Source organism: Podarcis tiliguerta (assembly GCF_965153285.1).
Source record: "Podarcis tiliguerta genome assembly, chromosome: 6".
Classification (NCBI taxonomy): Eukaryota; Metazoa; Chordata; class Lepidosauria; order Squamata; family Lacertidae; genus Podarcis; species Podarcis tiliguerta.
In genome coordinates, this window is record NC_139539.1 from 30206100 (window position 1) to 30222693 (window position 16594).

The following is a 16594-nucleotide window of genomic DNA, read 5'->3' on the forward strand; positions in this document are numbered from 1 at the left end:
AAACATTATATTTTTGCAAGATTCCAGCTAGCCAGAAAGGATGATGCCTCCTCCTTCATGCACTGTTATGGGGGTTCTCCCAACTCCTCCAGAGCCAATGCTTTTTTGTGGTGGGGAGATATGTGGGGAAAGAAAGGAGGGGCAGGTCTGTTGCACAAGAGGAAGATCTTGAGCAGGCCTTCCACGGACAGGGCTGGTTAGGTTAATCTTGTCCTTAGTTTAGAAATTTAAAAGTTTAAACCAATACTTCACAGCAAAAATCACCTGCCCCAAATCCAGCTCCTATCTAAATATTTTAGTATGGAATAGTACTTTTATTTACCTAGCATGCATCAATCACTTCATTAATATATTTGGGAAGTGGCTTACCCAAATCATGACAAAGACCAGCAATCTGGACGCACAAAATATCCCTTTGGTTGATGTCCAACTCTGGTTGTCGCTTCTGCAGTGCCTGGATGAAATGGCCTGCTAGATAGCAGACCCTGTAGCAAGAAGGCAAAAGGTTCAGTTCTCCAGTTATTTGGTTTATAAATAAAAGTAAAACTTGCCCCACATTATATATTGTGAAATACTACTAAACATACTCAGCTCGTGAATTGCAAACCTATAGAGCAAGGTTGGTCCAAGGACCACATTGCTGGTCAGCCACATCTCCAAGGTCCACATGCCAGTGATGGCTTTGACCAATGTATGCACACATACTACCCACAAACACCCACATTCACTTGACATACAGGACATAGCACACATTTTCATTCTCTCACATTCAGTCCAAAACTCAAGCATACACTCACACACAAACACACAAGTATAAATGTGCACACATACAAAATCAGCATTCCCAGCACTAGGCTGCTTTTTTACTCTGCAGAGAAGGATCTGTGGAAGTTAAAAGGCAGCCTTTCCCCACCCCCACCAGCACTGAAGTGAGGGGGGGGGAGCTGCTTTGTACTCTTAAAAGGCAGGCTGTGGTCTATCCCTGATTTCAGTGCTGTGGTGCTTAGTGCTAAGACTACAGAAGAAACATCTCTTTGGCTGAAATTGCTTAAAATAAACTAGGGGAGGAAATGTGACCCAACTTCCTCTCTTACTATGCCTGCAAATTTCATAAAATGCTGCCTTAAAATGTTTTTTGTTTTTTTAAGGTTACAGTCACTTGGGATGGTAAGGAAGAATTCCACATCAGCAAACCTCTCTATCCGCCAGTGAAGTGCATTCGAAGGAAGGAAGGAAGGAAGGAAGGAAGGAAGGAAGGAAGAAAACAGCTCTGTCTAAGCAAATAGCACTTATTTTCATCCGTTAGTTTTAGTGGGAAAACTCAGTGTCAGAAAATCTGCTTACTGACTTTGGGTTTGGTGAGCCTACATCCCCATGAAACCAAATACTGAACACACCAGCATATGAGATGAAGGGCACTTCTAACTTTTAAAGATATGTTAGATGTAAATCTCCTTTAATGGAAGTATGTTACTAGGAAATTGGAAGGGGGGTGAGAGACCTCCCCCCCCCACCATGAGGCAGAGGCATTAACAAACCATTCACTCACACACATTTCCCTGCCTTTCACATGTCAAACAAAATCCTCTAGTGTCAAGAGAAAACAGCAACATACAGTGGTACCTTGGTTTATGAACTTAATCTGTTCTGGAAGTCCGTTCTTAAACTGAAACCATTCTAAAACCGAGGGGCGCTTTCCCTAATGAAGCCTCTATCTATGGACTGGCTCAATGGGCTAACGTTAGAAATTCATAATAAATGAAGTGAGTCTGCAGAGCCTTCCCAATGGTGATATTCTGCCCCAAGGGTTTCAGACAGATAATCATCTCAATCACAATGCCTAACCACCCCATAGTGGAATCAAGCCTCAAGACAAAGGGGTGTATTTGACTTGACTCAGGGACCTGGAAACTGTAAATACAGTATTTTTCGCCCTATAGGACGCACTTTTTCCCCTCCAAAAATGAAGGGGAAATGTGTGTGCATCCTATGGGGCGAATGCAGGCTTTCGCTGAAGCCTGGAGAGCGAGAGGGGTCGGTGCGCACCAACCCCTCTCACTCTCCAGCCTTCAAGAAGCTGTCCGCAAGCCTTAGGAGCTCTCCTGCCGGGCTCCCAAGGCTTGCGGACAGCAGCCTGCAGCCCAGAACTCGAGGAGCACAGCGGGGCTCGCCCCGGGCTTCGGGCAGCTCTCCGCAAGCCTTGGGAGCCTGGCGCGATTTCCCACGGGGCTCCCAAGGTTTGCGGATAGCAGCCTGTTCTGCTTCCCCCGCCCCCAGCCCCGCAAGCAAGCTCCGGGAGTGATGATGAGGTTGCGCAACCTCGCCATCACTCCCGGACCCGTTCTGGGGGCTGGGGTCGGGCGAAGCTTGGGCTTCCCCAGCCCCCAGCCCTGCAAGCTCTGGGAGCGATGGCAAGGTTGTGCAACCTTGCCTTCGCTCCCAGACCCCCAGCCCCGAGGCTAAAAACGAAGCCTGGACAGCTAGCGGGATCCATCCCACTCGCTGCCATGGCTTCTTTGCTCTTTGGGGCTCAGGGGGGAAATAATTTTTTTTTCTTTATTCCCCCCCCCCCCAAAAAAATAAGTGCGCCCTATGGGCCGGTGCGCCCTATAGGGCGGAAAATACGGTACTTACTGTGTTGGAGTAAGTGTGAAAGACTATATTTGAGTGACAGGGACAGTGATGCATTCCAATATGTATTAGGGGAACTCTGAAATACTGATGTAACCCACTGATCAGGGCTTCTGCCTGCTTCATCTTTGTTGTACAGTGGTATCTCGGGTTACATACGCTTCAGGTTACAGACTCCGCTAACTCAGAAATAGTGCTTCAGGTTAAGAACTTTGCTTCAGGATGAGAACAGAAATTGTTCTCCGGTGGCGCAGCAGCAGCAGGAGGCCCTATTAGCTAAAGTGGTGCCTCAGGTTAAGAACAGTTTCAGGTTAAGCATGGACCTCCGGAACGAATTAAGTACTTAACCCGAGGTACCACTGTAGTGGGAAGTCTTGTTGCAACAATAAACATCAGGCCTACTGGCTGCTATTTTGCTTCTATGTCCTGCTTTGAAGTCTCTTGCTTGTGACCCTGATCTGAACCTAAGAGATTAAAGGTTAGGCAATTGTGGGGTGCTCCAAGGACTCCCTGTTACAAGTAGCAGTGCTTTTGTTTTACGATAGGTTACTGTGGAATTCAATGAAAATGCAGTTACTCATGTTCAGAGGCACAGCCAGTCTGCAGTAACCTGAGTGGTGGCGTATACCAGTTCAAGAAAAACAGAGATCTGCAAAAAGAACTTGTGCCTTACCCAAGGGAATGCTCAAAACGGTTGTGCGATGCTCCTGGGAAAACATAATAAGTGCCACCCAATTGTTTGATGTATCTTAGACGCTGAAATTGAGGTGTGTCAATGATCCGAACAAGAAGAGGATGCATTTCAATGTGACCATGAATGGGGTCATTAAATACCTGGAAGATGTAAAACAAAATGTAAAATTATTGCAGATATGCTGAGTACTTTGTCTTTCTGTACATTCCTTTCTCAACCACCCTGGCACCAGCTAGCCCGGAATGTTAAGTGATGTCCTGACCTTCTTATCTATCTGTATATATCCTCTCCTTATCACCCTGGACTGGAATGTTAAGTGCACTCTGTACGTTCTCTGAGTCTCACCATATCAATCACTATAGATTGTTTACTAAGGAAGTCTCCATGCCTGTCTAACTCTGTGTTCCCTCTATCTAATGATGATGAATGTCTTATACGCAACCCCTTGTATGTCTTATACGTAACCCTTGTAACCGCATTCGTGTTAAACCAATCAGCACCAAGCACATGCGAGGCAATGCTGTAATATTCAATAAAAGGGACTCTCCGAGACGTGCTCGAGGAGATGCCTCCCAGATGACACCCACTACTCGTCTGTCGCTTATTTCAACCCAACACAGATATATGAAAAGCACCAGAAGAAAACACTTTAACTTTCACTTGCTTTCACTATACAGTGGTACCTCAGGTTAAGAACTTAATTCGTTCTGGAGGTCCGTTTTTAACCTGAAACTGTTCTTAACCTGAAGCACCACTTTAGCTAATGTGGCCTCCCGCTGCCGCCGGAGCATGATTTCTGTTCTCATCCTGAAGCAAAGTTCTTAACCTGAAGCACTATTTCTGGGTTAGCTGAGTCTGTAACCTGAAGTGTATGTAACCCGAGGTACCACTGTACTCAAAAGCTAGTACAATCACCGGATAACGAAAAGCATCTATGGCTGCCCCTGTATGCCAAGATGAGCTCCAGCAGATTTAGCGGACAAGACCAATAGATCCCACAGTCAAGAAGGTGGATACTGCACATGTTGTAGAGGGAGGTGAGGGGCAGATGGACCTCATCAACCTGGGAAGGTACTTGATCTAGGAGAAGGAAAACCGATCCCAATCCTTTATCCCAATAAAAAAAAAACCAGATAGTTCAATACCACCTTCAAAAATAGACTAACATTGCTTTCAGATTAATGCAAATGCTTCTCTCACCTTCATTATGTCAACATGCCTTTGTCTTTGTCCCAGTTTCCTCAGACAATTCAGAAGGTTCTGTCTCACTCCGGTCCTGAAAGTTATCAAGTATAAGTTAAGTTGACCGTTCCATATTTTATTAAATAATGTAGTGGACGCTAATATTAAGTTAATTGCTTAAGTTTTTTTTTAATTGCTTAAGTTTTTTTTAAGTTTTCAGTAAAATATCTTCAAAAGATCTGGAACATAATACTCTTAAACTCTACCAATTCCATGAAGATTTATTCAGATGTCAAACTGTAGTGGTTTTAAAACATACTTTCTCCAAGATATAATCTGTGCTCAGTATTTGCCAATGTGGTAGAAAAGAAGATGACTATACACCATTTTCATGTACAGGCTCCATTATTTGTGCATCTGTTTCTGCACACATGGTCACCAACATATATTTGCTTCACTAATTTGATGGTGATTTTTTCTAGGAAAGCTCATCTAAACAACATGCAAAGGTAAACCCTGCTTAATGAGACTGTGCAAACATGCAGGCTCCTGCAGAGAACCTCACAGTTGCTTTACCCCTTCGCAGTCCTTTCTGCTGTTGTACCACAATCACCTAAGCAAAGATTTTGCTTAGCATGTAATCCAAACCAGAGCTCATGGTTAACCTCTCACCTAACTAAACACCAGCAATAACAAATAGTTAGGGAGTAGAGCAGCTAACCATGCTCCCTGATCTGGATTACATGCTAAGCAAAATTTTGACTTACAACAACATGGCAGCAAAAATAACTTTGGAGGAGAAAGTGGCTATAAGCAGCTCTCTGAAAGCCTGTGCCATCTCACTAAACCAAGGTTTGCCTTAGCATGTTATGCAGTGCCATAAATCTGTCCGGAAGGGGTGCATTTCTGCATCATAAACAACAAATATGTTTGTTTACAAAAAACTGCAGAATATTCCAGTAGCTCTCTGTGTAAAAAGGTGTTTTTCATAAATTGTGTAAGAATAGAGGTGTTATGGTAATATTAAAGGCCTTCTTTTAATACAGTTTTAGTGACATCTGTCAAGTGTGAGATCGCAGAGAAGAAAAGTAACATCCATTGTTATGATGATTAATGTTGTAATAATTACGTTACACAATATGGCAAGTTCAAGTCCTGTTTCAGTTTCCTGATTTCATGAAAATGCTTTACATACTGGCTTGGTTTGCATGTCACATTAAATCTTCATTGCAACAGAACTGCAGATTAATGTGAACCACTGTTGAAATCGAGGCAGCTTCCCTCCTCCTCTGCTGATAAAAGATCAGGGTCACTAATCTATATTTCTTTAGCAAATGTACAAAGCTCAAGGTATGCACTAAATATAGCAATGATCCATTTAGGAATTAGAAACACAACCAGTCCAATCCTATGTGTGGCTATTCAGAAGTATGTCCCACTAAATTCAATGGGACTTACTCCCAGGGAAGTACATACAGGATTGCAGTCAAATTCAAACGTCAATAGATTTAAGTGTCCCTTACTCAATTCCCAATTCTTCAAGATCTGATTCAGTGAGGTCAAAGAAAGTTGAACCAGCAATTTTTTTTCCTGAGGAATTAAGGAGACAACAGTTAGCTTATTCTGTTATTCTTAACATTTATGTTTCTGAAATTCTTGATAATTCAAAATTCTCTGGGCAGATGACAAATGAATATCACTTGAAAAGTAAGGAACATTAAGAAACTATGTTATTCTGAATTCTTGGATCCATAGAAGTCTTTTATGAGTGGAAAGACAGCTTAGAATGTAACACCATTGAATTTTCCTGTTTTCCCTATCCAGCTGCAGCCCACTGTGCATCACACCCTGTACCAATTACAAGGTGGACTTGCCTTCATGGGAAGTTTTTAAGCAGAGGTTGGATGGCCATCTGTCATGGATGCTTTAATTAAGTTTCCTGCATTGCAGGAATATGTGGCTCTGATGTTATTTCCTTATTCTTTGAGAACATTACAAGGAGAGACAGAACATATCAATGCTGGTTAATGCACAAAGGATCCTGTACTGCCAATGGGCAGCTAAAGATGGGTCACTAAGGGAACAAAGCAGAGCAGGGGCAGCATATAAGGTAAATCGAATAAATAACTACAACCCAAGTTAAAAGAAAAAGGGGATTTAAGGCAGCAACCCTAAGCACGCTTAGACCTTACTCCCGAGTAGACTGTGCTGCAAATGACTCAAGACACAGCCCTTTTAAAATGTGGGGGTTTGGGGGGGTTATTGAGTTGCCGTTTTTATTTTTATTACGCATTTTGCGGCTTTATATCTTGATTTTATTTTGTGAACTGCTCTGAGTACAGAGCGGTATATAAATTCAATTAATAACAATAAAACAGCAACAACAACCCTATGACCATTGACTTCGGAACAAGCCATCCTGCCACGACTAGCCAAGCCCGCCCTCAGGCGACGGAGCCCGTTATGCACCGGCTCTGCAATCCGCTTCATAACCTCCTCTCCTCACGGGGTCAGGAAGCGGGAACCGCTCGAGAGGAAACAGCAGCAGCAGCAGCGTCGCCTCAGTCAGGCCAAAAGGAAGAGGACGACGACGACGACGGCTTGAAAGATGACTACAGTCTTCCCGGCGCAACGAAACTGCGCAGGCGAAGCGGCTCTCCGGTCCCGCTCGTCTCGCCTCCCGCCCCGCTTACCTCGGAAGCAGCGCAGCAACTCCGGGTCTTCGAAGCCGCTCTTTCGCAGGAATTCGCACACCTGCTCGTTGTCCCAGTCCCGCGGGTGACTCCCGCAGGGATCCGGGGCGCGGGAGACGGAGACGTTCTTCTCCGGCGTGTGGAAGGCGTCGCCCGGGCTGGCGGGCCGGGGCCGCTTGAAGGCTCTTCCCCCCTTCCCGCTCGACATAGCCCTCGGTTTTCAGGCAGCGACACCGGGAGCGAATGAGCGACCCAGCTTTGCCTTATATAGGAGGAAACCCGCCAGGGCAGGGAATCACGTGATGGCAGTTCTCCAGTCAAGGTGGCTTGTGCGGCATGCGGCTTCTGTCAATGCTGGGTGGTTCTGTGTTGTTTTTTGGAGGGAGGGAGGAAGCTTGAATAGGCACAGAGAAGGGAAGGCCACAGAGCTTTTTCTCCACTTCTCCATCTTCTCCCCTTATCACACTTTTCAGATGGCTTATTTCCCCAGAAGTTGAGGGGAGGAAGGACCAGAGAAATGTAGCTGCTATGGAGAGAGATAAACAGGCCTTCAGTAACCCCTTCTCCCAAGATGAGGGGTGTGTGAGCTAGTTAAGTCTGGCAGAACAGCTTACTCTCTGATCTTAACCCCTCCATGCATTAACTAGACCTAAAAATGCTGGTTATATAAGGACCTGGTCAAGTGGTTTACTGAGGCCCCAAAGGATGTAATGCAGAGTTCTTTGTTGCCACTTTCATAACGCAAAATTTACGTAACCAGAGCATAGCTGTCAATGTTTCCCCTTTTTAAAGGGAAATTCCATTATTCCAAATAGGATTCCTCACAAGAAAAGAGAAAAGTTGACAGCTATGAACCAGAGGGTTTCGTAACGTGATGTACTACTGTACTTCTCTTTCCCCTCATTGTACCCTACAGTAGTTCACAACTGGGTCATACATATTGCTGGCATTGCACTCTTGTTCAGCTTCAGAACACCCGATGTTTTCTTTTGAATCCTATATATTTAAAAATACCAATTTCCATTGATGCAAAAATACATTTGGAGATCTTCAACTTTGGAAACATTTTTACAAATCTGTCTAATGGAACAAGTTAAAGCAGCTTTTTAAAAACATAAAAAGATCACTGCTGGATCAGGACAAAGGTGGCTCTAATTCAGCATCCTATTCTCATAGTTGACAACCAGATTCCCAGGGTTCAATAGCAGTTTTCTATCAGTTGTTTAAAGAAGGGAAGGAACAGTGATAAAGACTGGATACACCTAAATTCTTGGATTCTAGCCACAACATAGCAGAGTCTGTATGGACATGTACACCAGAAAATTTTGCCCAGATTTTCAGGAAACTGAAATGTAGGGGAAATTGTCCAGGAGAAATGAAACTCAAAAGTACTGGCCTGGGAAAGAGATTAATAAATACCAGAATTACTTGAAGAATTAAACTTTCATTCAATGTTTAGTCATCAAAGTTGAGAGGGATAAATTCCCTCCACCCAGCCCCATGGCTTACCGTACTTCATTACTGCTTTTCTTACAGATTTTATGGGCTCCAAACAACTTTGGTGGATTGACTGGTATGGCCATACAGATGGGTCAAAGTAATATATTCAGGAGCCTTGACAAGAGACACTGCAAGTATATTGTGATGTAAATAATTCGGAATCAAATGTACTGCTATATATTTTGGGGGCCAGTGCCTGTGAGTGCAAGTCACCCATAAATCCTGGAATTAGTAAAAATTAGAAACAATCAAAGTTTGATTAAACTGTGCCAAACACAAAAAAACCACTGCTGGATTTGGTTTAGGAGCCAGGCCAGCTCAGCAGAGCTAGCTGGATGGGGCCATTTGAAAAACAATAGCTGATGATGGCCAGACATCAACTCATCAAGGAAGCCATCAATAGAGTGAAGATGTACCAGACAAGGAGGGGTGGAGCCACTCATCTAGCTGTGGGCAGAAACCAAAGGGGTTTAGGATTTCATGATGGGTGACATAGGCTGGGGGGGGGGGACAGAGATTCCCCCCCCCTCCCATTGGGTTAGCAGTGATGGGCAGCGGGGCAAGGGGGCAGAGGACCATGTGGGATAGTTGGGACAAGCAGTAACAAAGACACAAAGCATGGCTTATTTCTCTTGCAGACCCAAGCCTGCTGCTCCTATGAGAAAAGCAAAGGACCCTCTTGGGGTGTGATGGTGGGATTTTCCTTTATCCAAGTTCAGGTTCATAAAGACACCACAGTCACTGCTGTGCCTCATTGTCCAAGAGGAAACATAAGCCTGGGGTAAAGCATGTCTGCAACCCCTGGAATCTTGTATGGCTCGTGGAGATTGGGGTGGCATGTAACAGTACATAAAGCTAAATTCTCCCTTGGGGGTGAGTGGAGCTTTACCCTGAAAGGCTGTGCGTATTCTTTATTTCAAATAAATACATTCATGAATTGTTCCAAACCACAGGCCCAGAGGAGGGCTCTGGGAAATTGTTGGGTGCAGGAATACCAAAGAAGGTGGCCCAAAACACCAGAGTGATCAGTTCTGGTGCTTTATTAAAAAAGGTAAAGACTTACAGCCTGTCAGCAACCTTTGCCAGACCTGGGACAGACTTCGTAGCAAGGAGATGGCTTGTCTGCTCCCAAGCAAATATGCATATATTCTTTATACAGTGGTACCTTGGTTTTCGAACTTTTCGGAAGTTGGAACATTTCCATTTTCAAATGCCAAAAACCCGAAATTATCTGCTTTGGTTTTTGAACACTTTTATTAGCACTCTGAATTTGAACAAAATTTATAATCCTCATAAAAAACTGGCATTCATTTCCCCTTTCCTTTGCTACTGCTTTGAGTTTCGTTTCTCCTAAGCAGAAAGTGAAAGCTTTCAGTTTCCTGGAAGTGTTTTGTCAGACTTTGAATTGTATTCCGTGGCTAGGATCCAGAATACAACTTTAGCTAAGCCTTAGGGCAGTGGTTCCCAATTGTCTAATTACTGAGGAGCTACTATTTGTCAGAAGAAGCCACGCCCTCAAAATCTGCTCCGGAGGATTAGAGAACAGTTTACAAAAAAGGCAAATAAGAGTGGGAAATATGTTGTTTTTAATGTTTGCAATTGGTTTAAAAGAGTAAAAGGACAATTCCCTAGATGCCTAAATCCAGGTTCGGGGCAAATACCATCTTGGTGAGAGAGCCCCAACAGAGATTTAATACAGTGGTGCCTCGGGTTAAGAACTTAATTCTTTCTGGAGGTCCATTCTTAACCTGAAACTGTTCTTAACTTGAAGCACCAGTTTAGCTAATGGGGCCTCCTGCTGCTGCCGCACCGCCGGAGCACAATTTCTGTTCTCATCCTGAAGCAAAGTTCTTCACCTGAGGTACTATTTCTGGGTTAGCTGAGTTTGTAACCTGAAGTGTCTGTAACCTGAGGTACCACTGTATAGCAAAATATGCAGGAAATCATGGGAAAGACCTTTAAAATATCACCTTCTAAGTTTCTTTCCATACTTCTCCTTTCTTCCCACAGCATTTTTAAAAAGACGTGTTCGATAAGTTAAAAATGGTTTGCTTACAAAGTCTTCAAAGGTCAGATTCATGTGCTTTTCCATACAGCAGCAAGAAAACACAAACCGTTTAACTTAGTTTCAAAAACTGGTAAATGTTTCTAAATTATTTGCATAGACATTATAAGGATAACTTGCTAAAAACATGTGGTCTGGGCTTGCAGCAATCAGCCTATACATTTATCTGGTTGGATTCACACGGTGGAAGAAAGTGAACAAAGGCCTTCAGTAACCCCTTCTCCCAAGGCTAGGGATGGAATGGATGGATGGAGAAAGATGGGTCATGATGGGTGACATAGGCTGGGGGGGGGGGAACAGTACAGAGTTAGATTATTAAATTCACTCTCACAAGAGAGAGTAATGGCTACCAACTTGGATGGCATTAAAAGATTAAACCAATTCATAGCAGGTAAGACTATCACTGGCTACTATCCATGATGGCTACGTTCTTATCTCCACTGTTGGAGGCACCATGTCTCCATACCAGTTGCTGGGAATCACAAGTGGGCAGAGTGCTGTTACTACCAGGTCCTGGCTCTGGGCATGCCATAGCCATTTGGTTGCCATTATGAGGATGCTGGACTAGATGAGCCTTTAGTGTGATCCAGCAGGGCTGATTTTATGCAGGGGGGAGGAGAGGAGAGGTCCCGCTGCAGAAGCAGATCTCTGTGCAATGTCTTGCGCAAAAGATTTCATATTGCAGAACAGTATTTCAAAATCTCGTGAAATAAACAAAAAAGGGTGATGCAAGGGGACACACACACACAAACACACACACACCAGCTCGATCCCAAGAAGGTTCCCATGCATTTCACAACGCTGAAAAATACTGCATTGCTGACTCATGTTCAGCATGTGGTCTACTAAGATCCTATATATTTTTCATATACAATACAGCTGTTGAGCCGTGAAGTACACACCCTATATTTCATCTGATTCTTCAGACCTAAATGCAGAACTTTTATGTGTTTTGAAATTCATTTTGTTTGTTTTGATTTAGTTCTCCGTTCTTTCAAGATACAGTGGTGCCCCACAAGACGAGTGCCTCGCAAGACAGAAAACCCGCTACACGAAAGGGTTTTCCGTTTTTCAATGCGCTTCGCAGGACAAATTTCTCTATGGGCTTGCTTCGCAAGACGAAAATGTCTTGCGATTCTTAAGGGTTTTTTTCGCTCCCCACCCCCTTTTTCTAAGGCGCTAAGCTGCTAATAGCCTTTTAGCAACTAATCCGCTAATCCCTTAAGGCTTTAATAGCCGCTAATAGTGCTAATCCGCTAATAGGGTTGCTTCGCAAGATGGAAAAACCGCTAGACGAAGAGACTCGCGGAACGGATTCTTTTCGTCTTGCGAGGCACCACTGCAATCTGGAATATTGCTTCTGTCTTCTAAGGCATTTGCTACTGTGCCCAATTTGCACTGAGTCATTTGCAGATACAATGAGCATCTCTACCACTCCTTTGTCTTGGTTAGGTGTCAACACACATTTTGGTCCTGTGGAGGCAAGTGGAATTTTGAATGTCATGAGCACCACCCTCTTCAACAGCACCCTCTCTCTCTCTCTCTCCACTCTGATGGGTCACTCCACACCCTCAATAGATAGAAATTCTGCAAGCACTTATCATGAACTCCTGTGCCCCTTGAATGAATCTCTTCAACAGAAATTTGCTTCACCCTTGGCTCTGTGAAGACTGTAACTATGACCAATTCATCTGAGCACCACATAAGGGTACAATCAGAGGAGACTTGGTGTGGAAAGTGTGGGGAAATGGACCACCAAACAGGAAGTTGGCGATCACCTTTGGTTTTTTTACTTAGGAAATCTCGGGCCCCGCATACAATCTCCATACTGGAGCAAGAGAAACCAATCAAAATGAAAGCAATCAGAAACAAGCGTTTTAATTAAGGTTCATATTTACAAGGATTTTTTCCAAAGTATTATGGAAATATATAATTCTATCAAGTCAAATATTGCAGGATCAATAACCTCTTGTAGACCAAGTTGCAATTAGTACAAAATATAATACAACCTATTAAATCATTATTAATAAGAAATTCAGCATCAGCCTTTGAGGTAAGAAAATATAGATAGGTTTGGAGGGCAGATATTTTAAGAAAGAGCCCTTGAGAAATTAAGATCAACTGATGTGGGGGGAATGCACGAAAATAACAGTACACATAGCTGAGTCTACTAAGCTCAGTGCATCTTTATACTACACAGTAAAAATGTAATAAGTAACACACCTTCAAAGCCGTCTTTGCCACAGAGATACTAACTTTATAAAAAGCTCAACATTTTAGATCCTGTGGCACTTGGGGATTTTCATTCTCTATCCAATTATTAAAACACACAGATATTTTCTGTATTGAAGCACTAATTGTTTATCAGCTTCATTGCCTTGGAAACCATGGCTCTTCTAGTTCACCTTACTACCTATTAGACTGGAAGACTTCAGTGCAGCCATGGAAATCTTCGTTGCTGCCCCCCATGTCCCAACAGCAGCTGGGGGGGGGATGATCCTCAGCATGTTTCTGTGGGATTCCAAGCCAGTGTGGTGTAGTGGTTAAGAGCAGTAGTCACGTAATCTGGGTAACCGGGTTCGCGTCTCCGCTCCTCCACATGCAGCTGCTGGGTGACCTTGGGCCAGTCACAGTCTCTCAGCCCCACTCACCTCACAGAGTGTTTGTTGTGGGGGAGGAAGGGCAAGGAGAATGTTAGCCGCTTTGAGACTCCTTAAAGGGAGTGAAAGGCGGGATATCAAATCCAAACTCTTCTTCTTCTTCCTCTTCTTTCTAATCCCTTGACATGCCCTCAGATAAAGGGGGACATATGCCACTCCTGGGACTGGTCTACTTGTTTTCCCTCCATTTAAGACCAATGGGATAGAATAGATTTCATGTGGGAGGCAGGACACACTTTCTGCCCTATTGGCGTGAGCCCAGCTGAAGATTTGTCCTACCAACCAGAGAACTTTGCCTATCCCATACCTTCATTGGGTGCTCCTCATCAAATCTCTTCTTTAGAGACCCTTAAGCATAAAGAGTTCAAAATTAATTTGGGACCCAATGCCAGTAATAGAAAATGAAGACTAAATCCTACAATAGTTACATATATCGTATGTACAAAAGCACCCAATTAAGGCTAACTTTTGTGTAGATACTACACAAGCGACATTATACTTTTGGGGGACAGTATTTATTAATAGGAATGTAGTAACATTGGCTACAAATTATAGCTTCTCACAGAAGAAGCAACCAGTGTGCAATGCCAAGGTTTCCTGCCCCCAAGGAGTACAAAGGGCAAACGAGAAGTGGCTTGAAGCTATTGCTAAATCCTCATTCCCCCCCCCCCACTTTTTTAAGCAAAAGGAGCCCCAGCAAATCTCTCTTCTTAGGCCTCTGTCCTCCTTGTTTTATCATATTGTTGATTTCCTTCAAACTCTGAAAATTAAAGAATTACAATCAAAGCTGGTAATAATTAAAGATAAAAACAAAAAGAGCTTAATATGTGTCTTTATTAGAGTATATTAGAGGGAAATCCAACATTGCACAATTGTTGCAATGTAAATAATTTGGAATCAAATGTACTGCTATCTGTTTTTGGGGACAGAGTCTGTGGGTGCAACTTACCCGTAAATCCTGGAATTAGTAAAAATTAGAAATAATCAAGCCTTGATTAAACTGTGCCAAACACAAAAAAAAACCACTGCTGGATTTGGTTTAGGAGCCAGGCCAGCTCAGCAGCTAGCTGGATGGGGGCCATTGGAAGAACAATAGCTGATGATGGCCAGACATTAACCCATCAAGGAAGCCATCAAGAGAGTGAAGATGTACCAGACAAGGAGGGGTGGAGCCCCTCATCTAGCTATGGGCAGAAACCAAAGGGGTTTAGGATTTCATGATGGATGACATAGGCTGGGGTGGGGGGAACAACAGATTCCCCCCCACTGGGTTAGCAGTGATGGGCAGCGAGGCAAGGGGGCAGAGCACCATGTGGGATAATTGGGACAAGCAGTAACAAAGACACAAAACATGGCTTATTTCTCTTGCAGACCCAAGCCTGCTGCTCCTATGAGAAAAGCAAGGGACCCTCTTGGGGTGTGATGGTGGGATTTTCCTTTATCCAAGTTCAGGTTCATAAAGACACCACAGTCACTGCTGTGCCTCACAGAATCATAGAGTTGGAAGAGACCACAAGGGCCATCGAGTCCAACCCCCTGCCAAGCAGGAAACACCATCAGAGCACTCCTGACATATGGTTGTCAAGCCTCTGCTTAAAGACCTCCAAAGAAGGAGGCTCCACCACACTCCTTGGCAGCAAATTCCACTGTCGAACAGCTCTTACTGTCAGGAAGTTCTTCCTAATGTTTAGGTGGAATCGTCTTTCTTGTAGTTTGGATCCATTGCTCCGTGTCCGCTTCTCTGGAGCAGCAGAAAACAACCTTTCTCCCTCCTCTATGTGACATCCTTTTATATATTTGAACATGGCTATCATATCACCCCTTAACCTCCTCTTCTCCAGGCTAAACATGCCCAGCTCCCTTAGCCGTTCCTCATAAGGCATTGTTTCCAGGCCTTTGACCATTTTGGTTGCCCTCCTCTGGACACGTTCCAGTTTGTCAGTGTCCTTCTTGAACTGTGGTGCCCAGAACTGGACACTGTACTCCAGGTGAGGTCTGACCAGAGCAGAATACAGTGGCACTATTACTTCCCTTGATCTAGATGCTATACTCCTATTGATGCAGCCCAGAATGGCATTGGTTTTAGCTGCCGCGTCACACTGTTGGCTCATGTCAAGTTTGTGGTCAACCAAGACTCCTAGATCCTTTTCACATGTACTGTTCTCAAGCCAGCAGGCACCCATCTTGTATTTGTTCCTCTCATTTTTTTTGCCCAAGTGCAATACTTTACATTTCTCCCTGTTGAAATTCATCTTGTTTGTTTTGGCCCAGTTCTCTAATCTGTCAAGGTCGTTTTGAAGTGTGATCCTGTCCTCTGGGGTGTTAGCCACCCCTCCCAGTTTGGTGTCATCTGCAAATTTGATCAGGATGCCCTTGAGTCCATCATCCAAGTCGTTGATAAAGATGTTGAATAAGACCGGGCCCAAGACAGAACCCTGTGGCACCCCACTAGTCACTCTTCTCCAGGATGAAGAGGAACCATTGATGAGCACCCTTTGGGTTCGGTCAGTCAGCCAGTTACAAATCCACTGAGTGGTAGCATAGTCAAGACCGCATTTTACCAGCTTCTTTACAAGAATATCATGGGGCACCTTGCCTCATTGTCCAAGAGGAAACATAAGCCTGGGGTAAAGCATGCCTGCAACCCCTGGAATCTTGTATGGCTCGTGGAGATTGGGGTGGCATGTAACAGTACATAAAGCTAAATTCTCCCTTGGGGGTGAGCGGAGCTTTACCCTGAAAGGCTGTGCATATTATTTATTTCAAATAAATAAATAAATTGTTCCAAACCACAGGCCCAGAGGAGGGCTCTGGGAAGTTGTCGGTTGCAGGGATACCAAAGAAGGTGGCCAAAAACACCAGTGATCAGTTCAGGTGCTTTATTTAAAAAGGTATAGACTTACAGCCTGTCAGCAACCTTTGCTAGACCTAGAACAGACCTCGTAGCAAGGAGTTGGCTTGTCTGCTCCCAAGCAAGTGTGCATATATTGTTTATACAGTGGTACCTCAGTTTTCGAACATTTCGGAAGTCAGAACATTTCCATTTTCAAAAGCCAAAAACCTGGAAGTAACTGTTTCGGTTTTTGAACACTTTTGTAAGCACTCTGTGAATTTGAACAAAATTTAGAATCCTCATAAAAATCTGGCATTCGTTTCCTCTTTCCTTTGA

At 43.9% G+C, this 16594-nt stretch overlaps 1 protein-coding gene across 3 annotated transcripts in view; it reads right to left on the minus strand.

The window, feature by feature from the left end:
- LOC310679188 (deoxynucleoside triphosphate triphosphohydrolase SAMHD1-like) overlaps positions 1-7820 on the minus strand; it is a 58010-nt gene extending 50190 nt beyond the window's left edge. For all 3 annotated transcript variants that reach the window (XM_083444006.1, XM_083444005.1, XM_083444007.1), the window contains exons 1-5: positions 7201-7820; positions 6031-6097; positions 4526-4601; positions 3305-3465; positions 370-485 (exon numbers count right to left, since the gene is read on the minus strand). In XM_083444006.1, the coding sequence (XP_083300132.1) occupies positions 370-485; positions 3305-3465; positions 4526-4601; positions 6031-6097; positions 7201-7408 (628 nt within the window). In that variant the 5' untranslated portion in view covers positions 7409-7820. The remainder of the gene's footprint in view (positions 1-369; positions 486-3304; positions 3466-4525; positions 4602-6030; positions 6098-7200) is intronic.
- Between the last annotated feature and the right edge of the window lie 8774 nt (positions 7821-16594).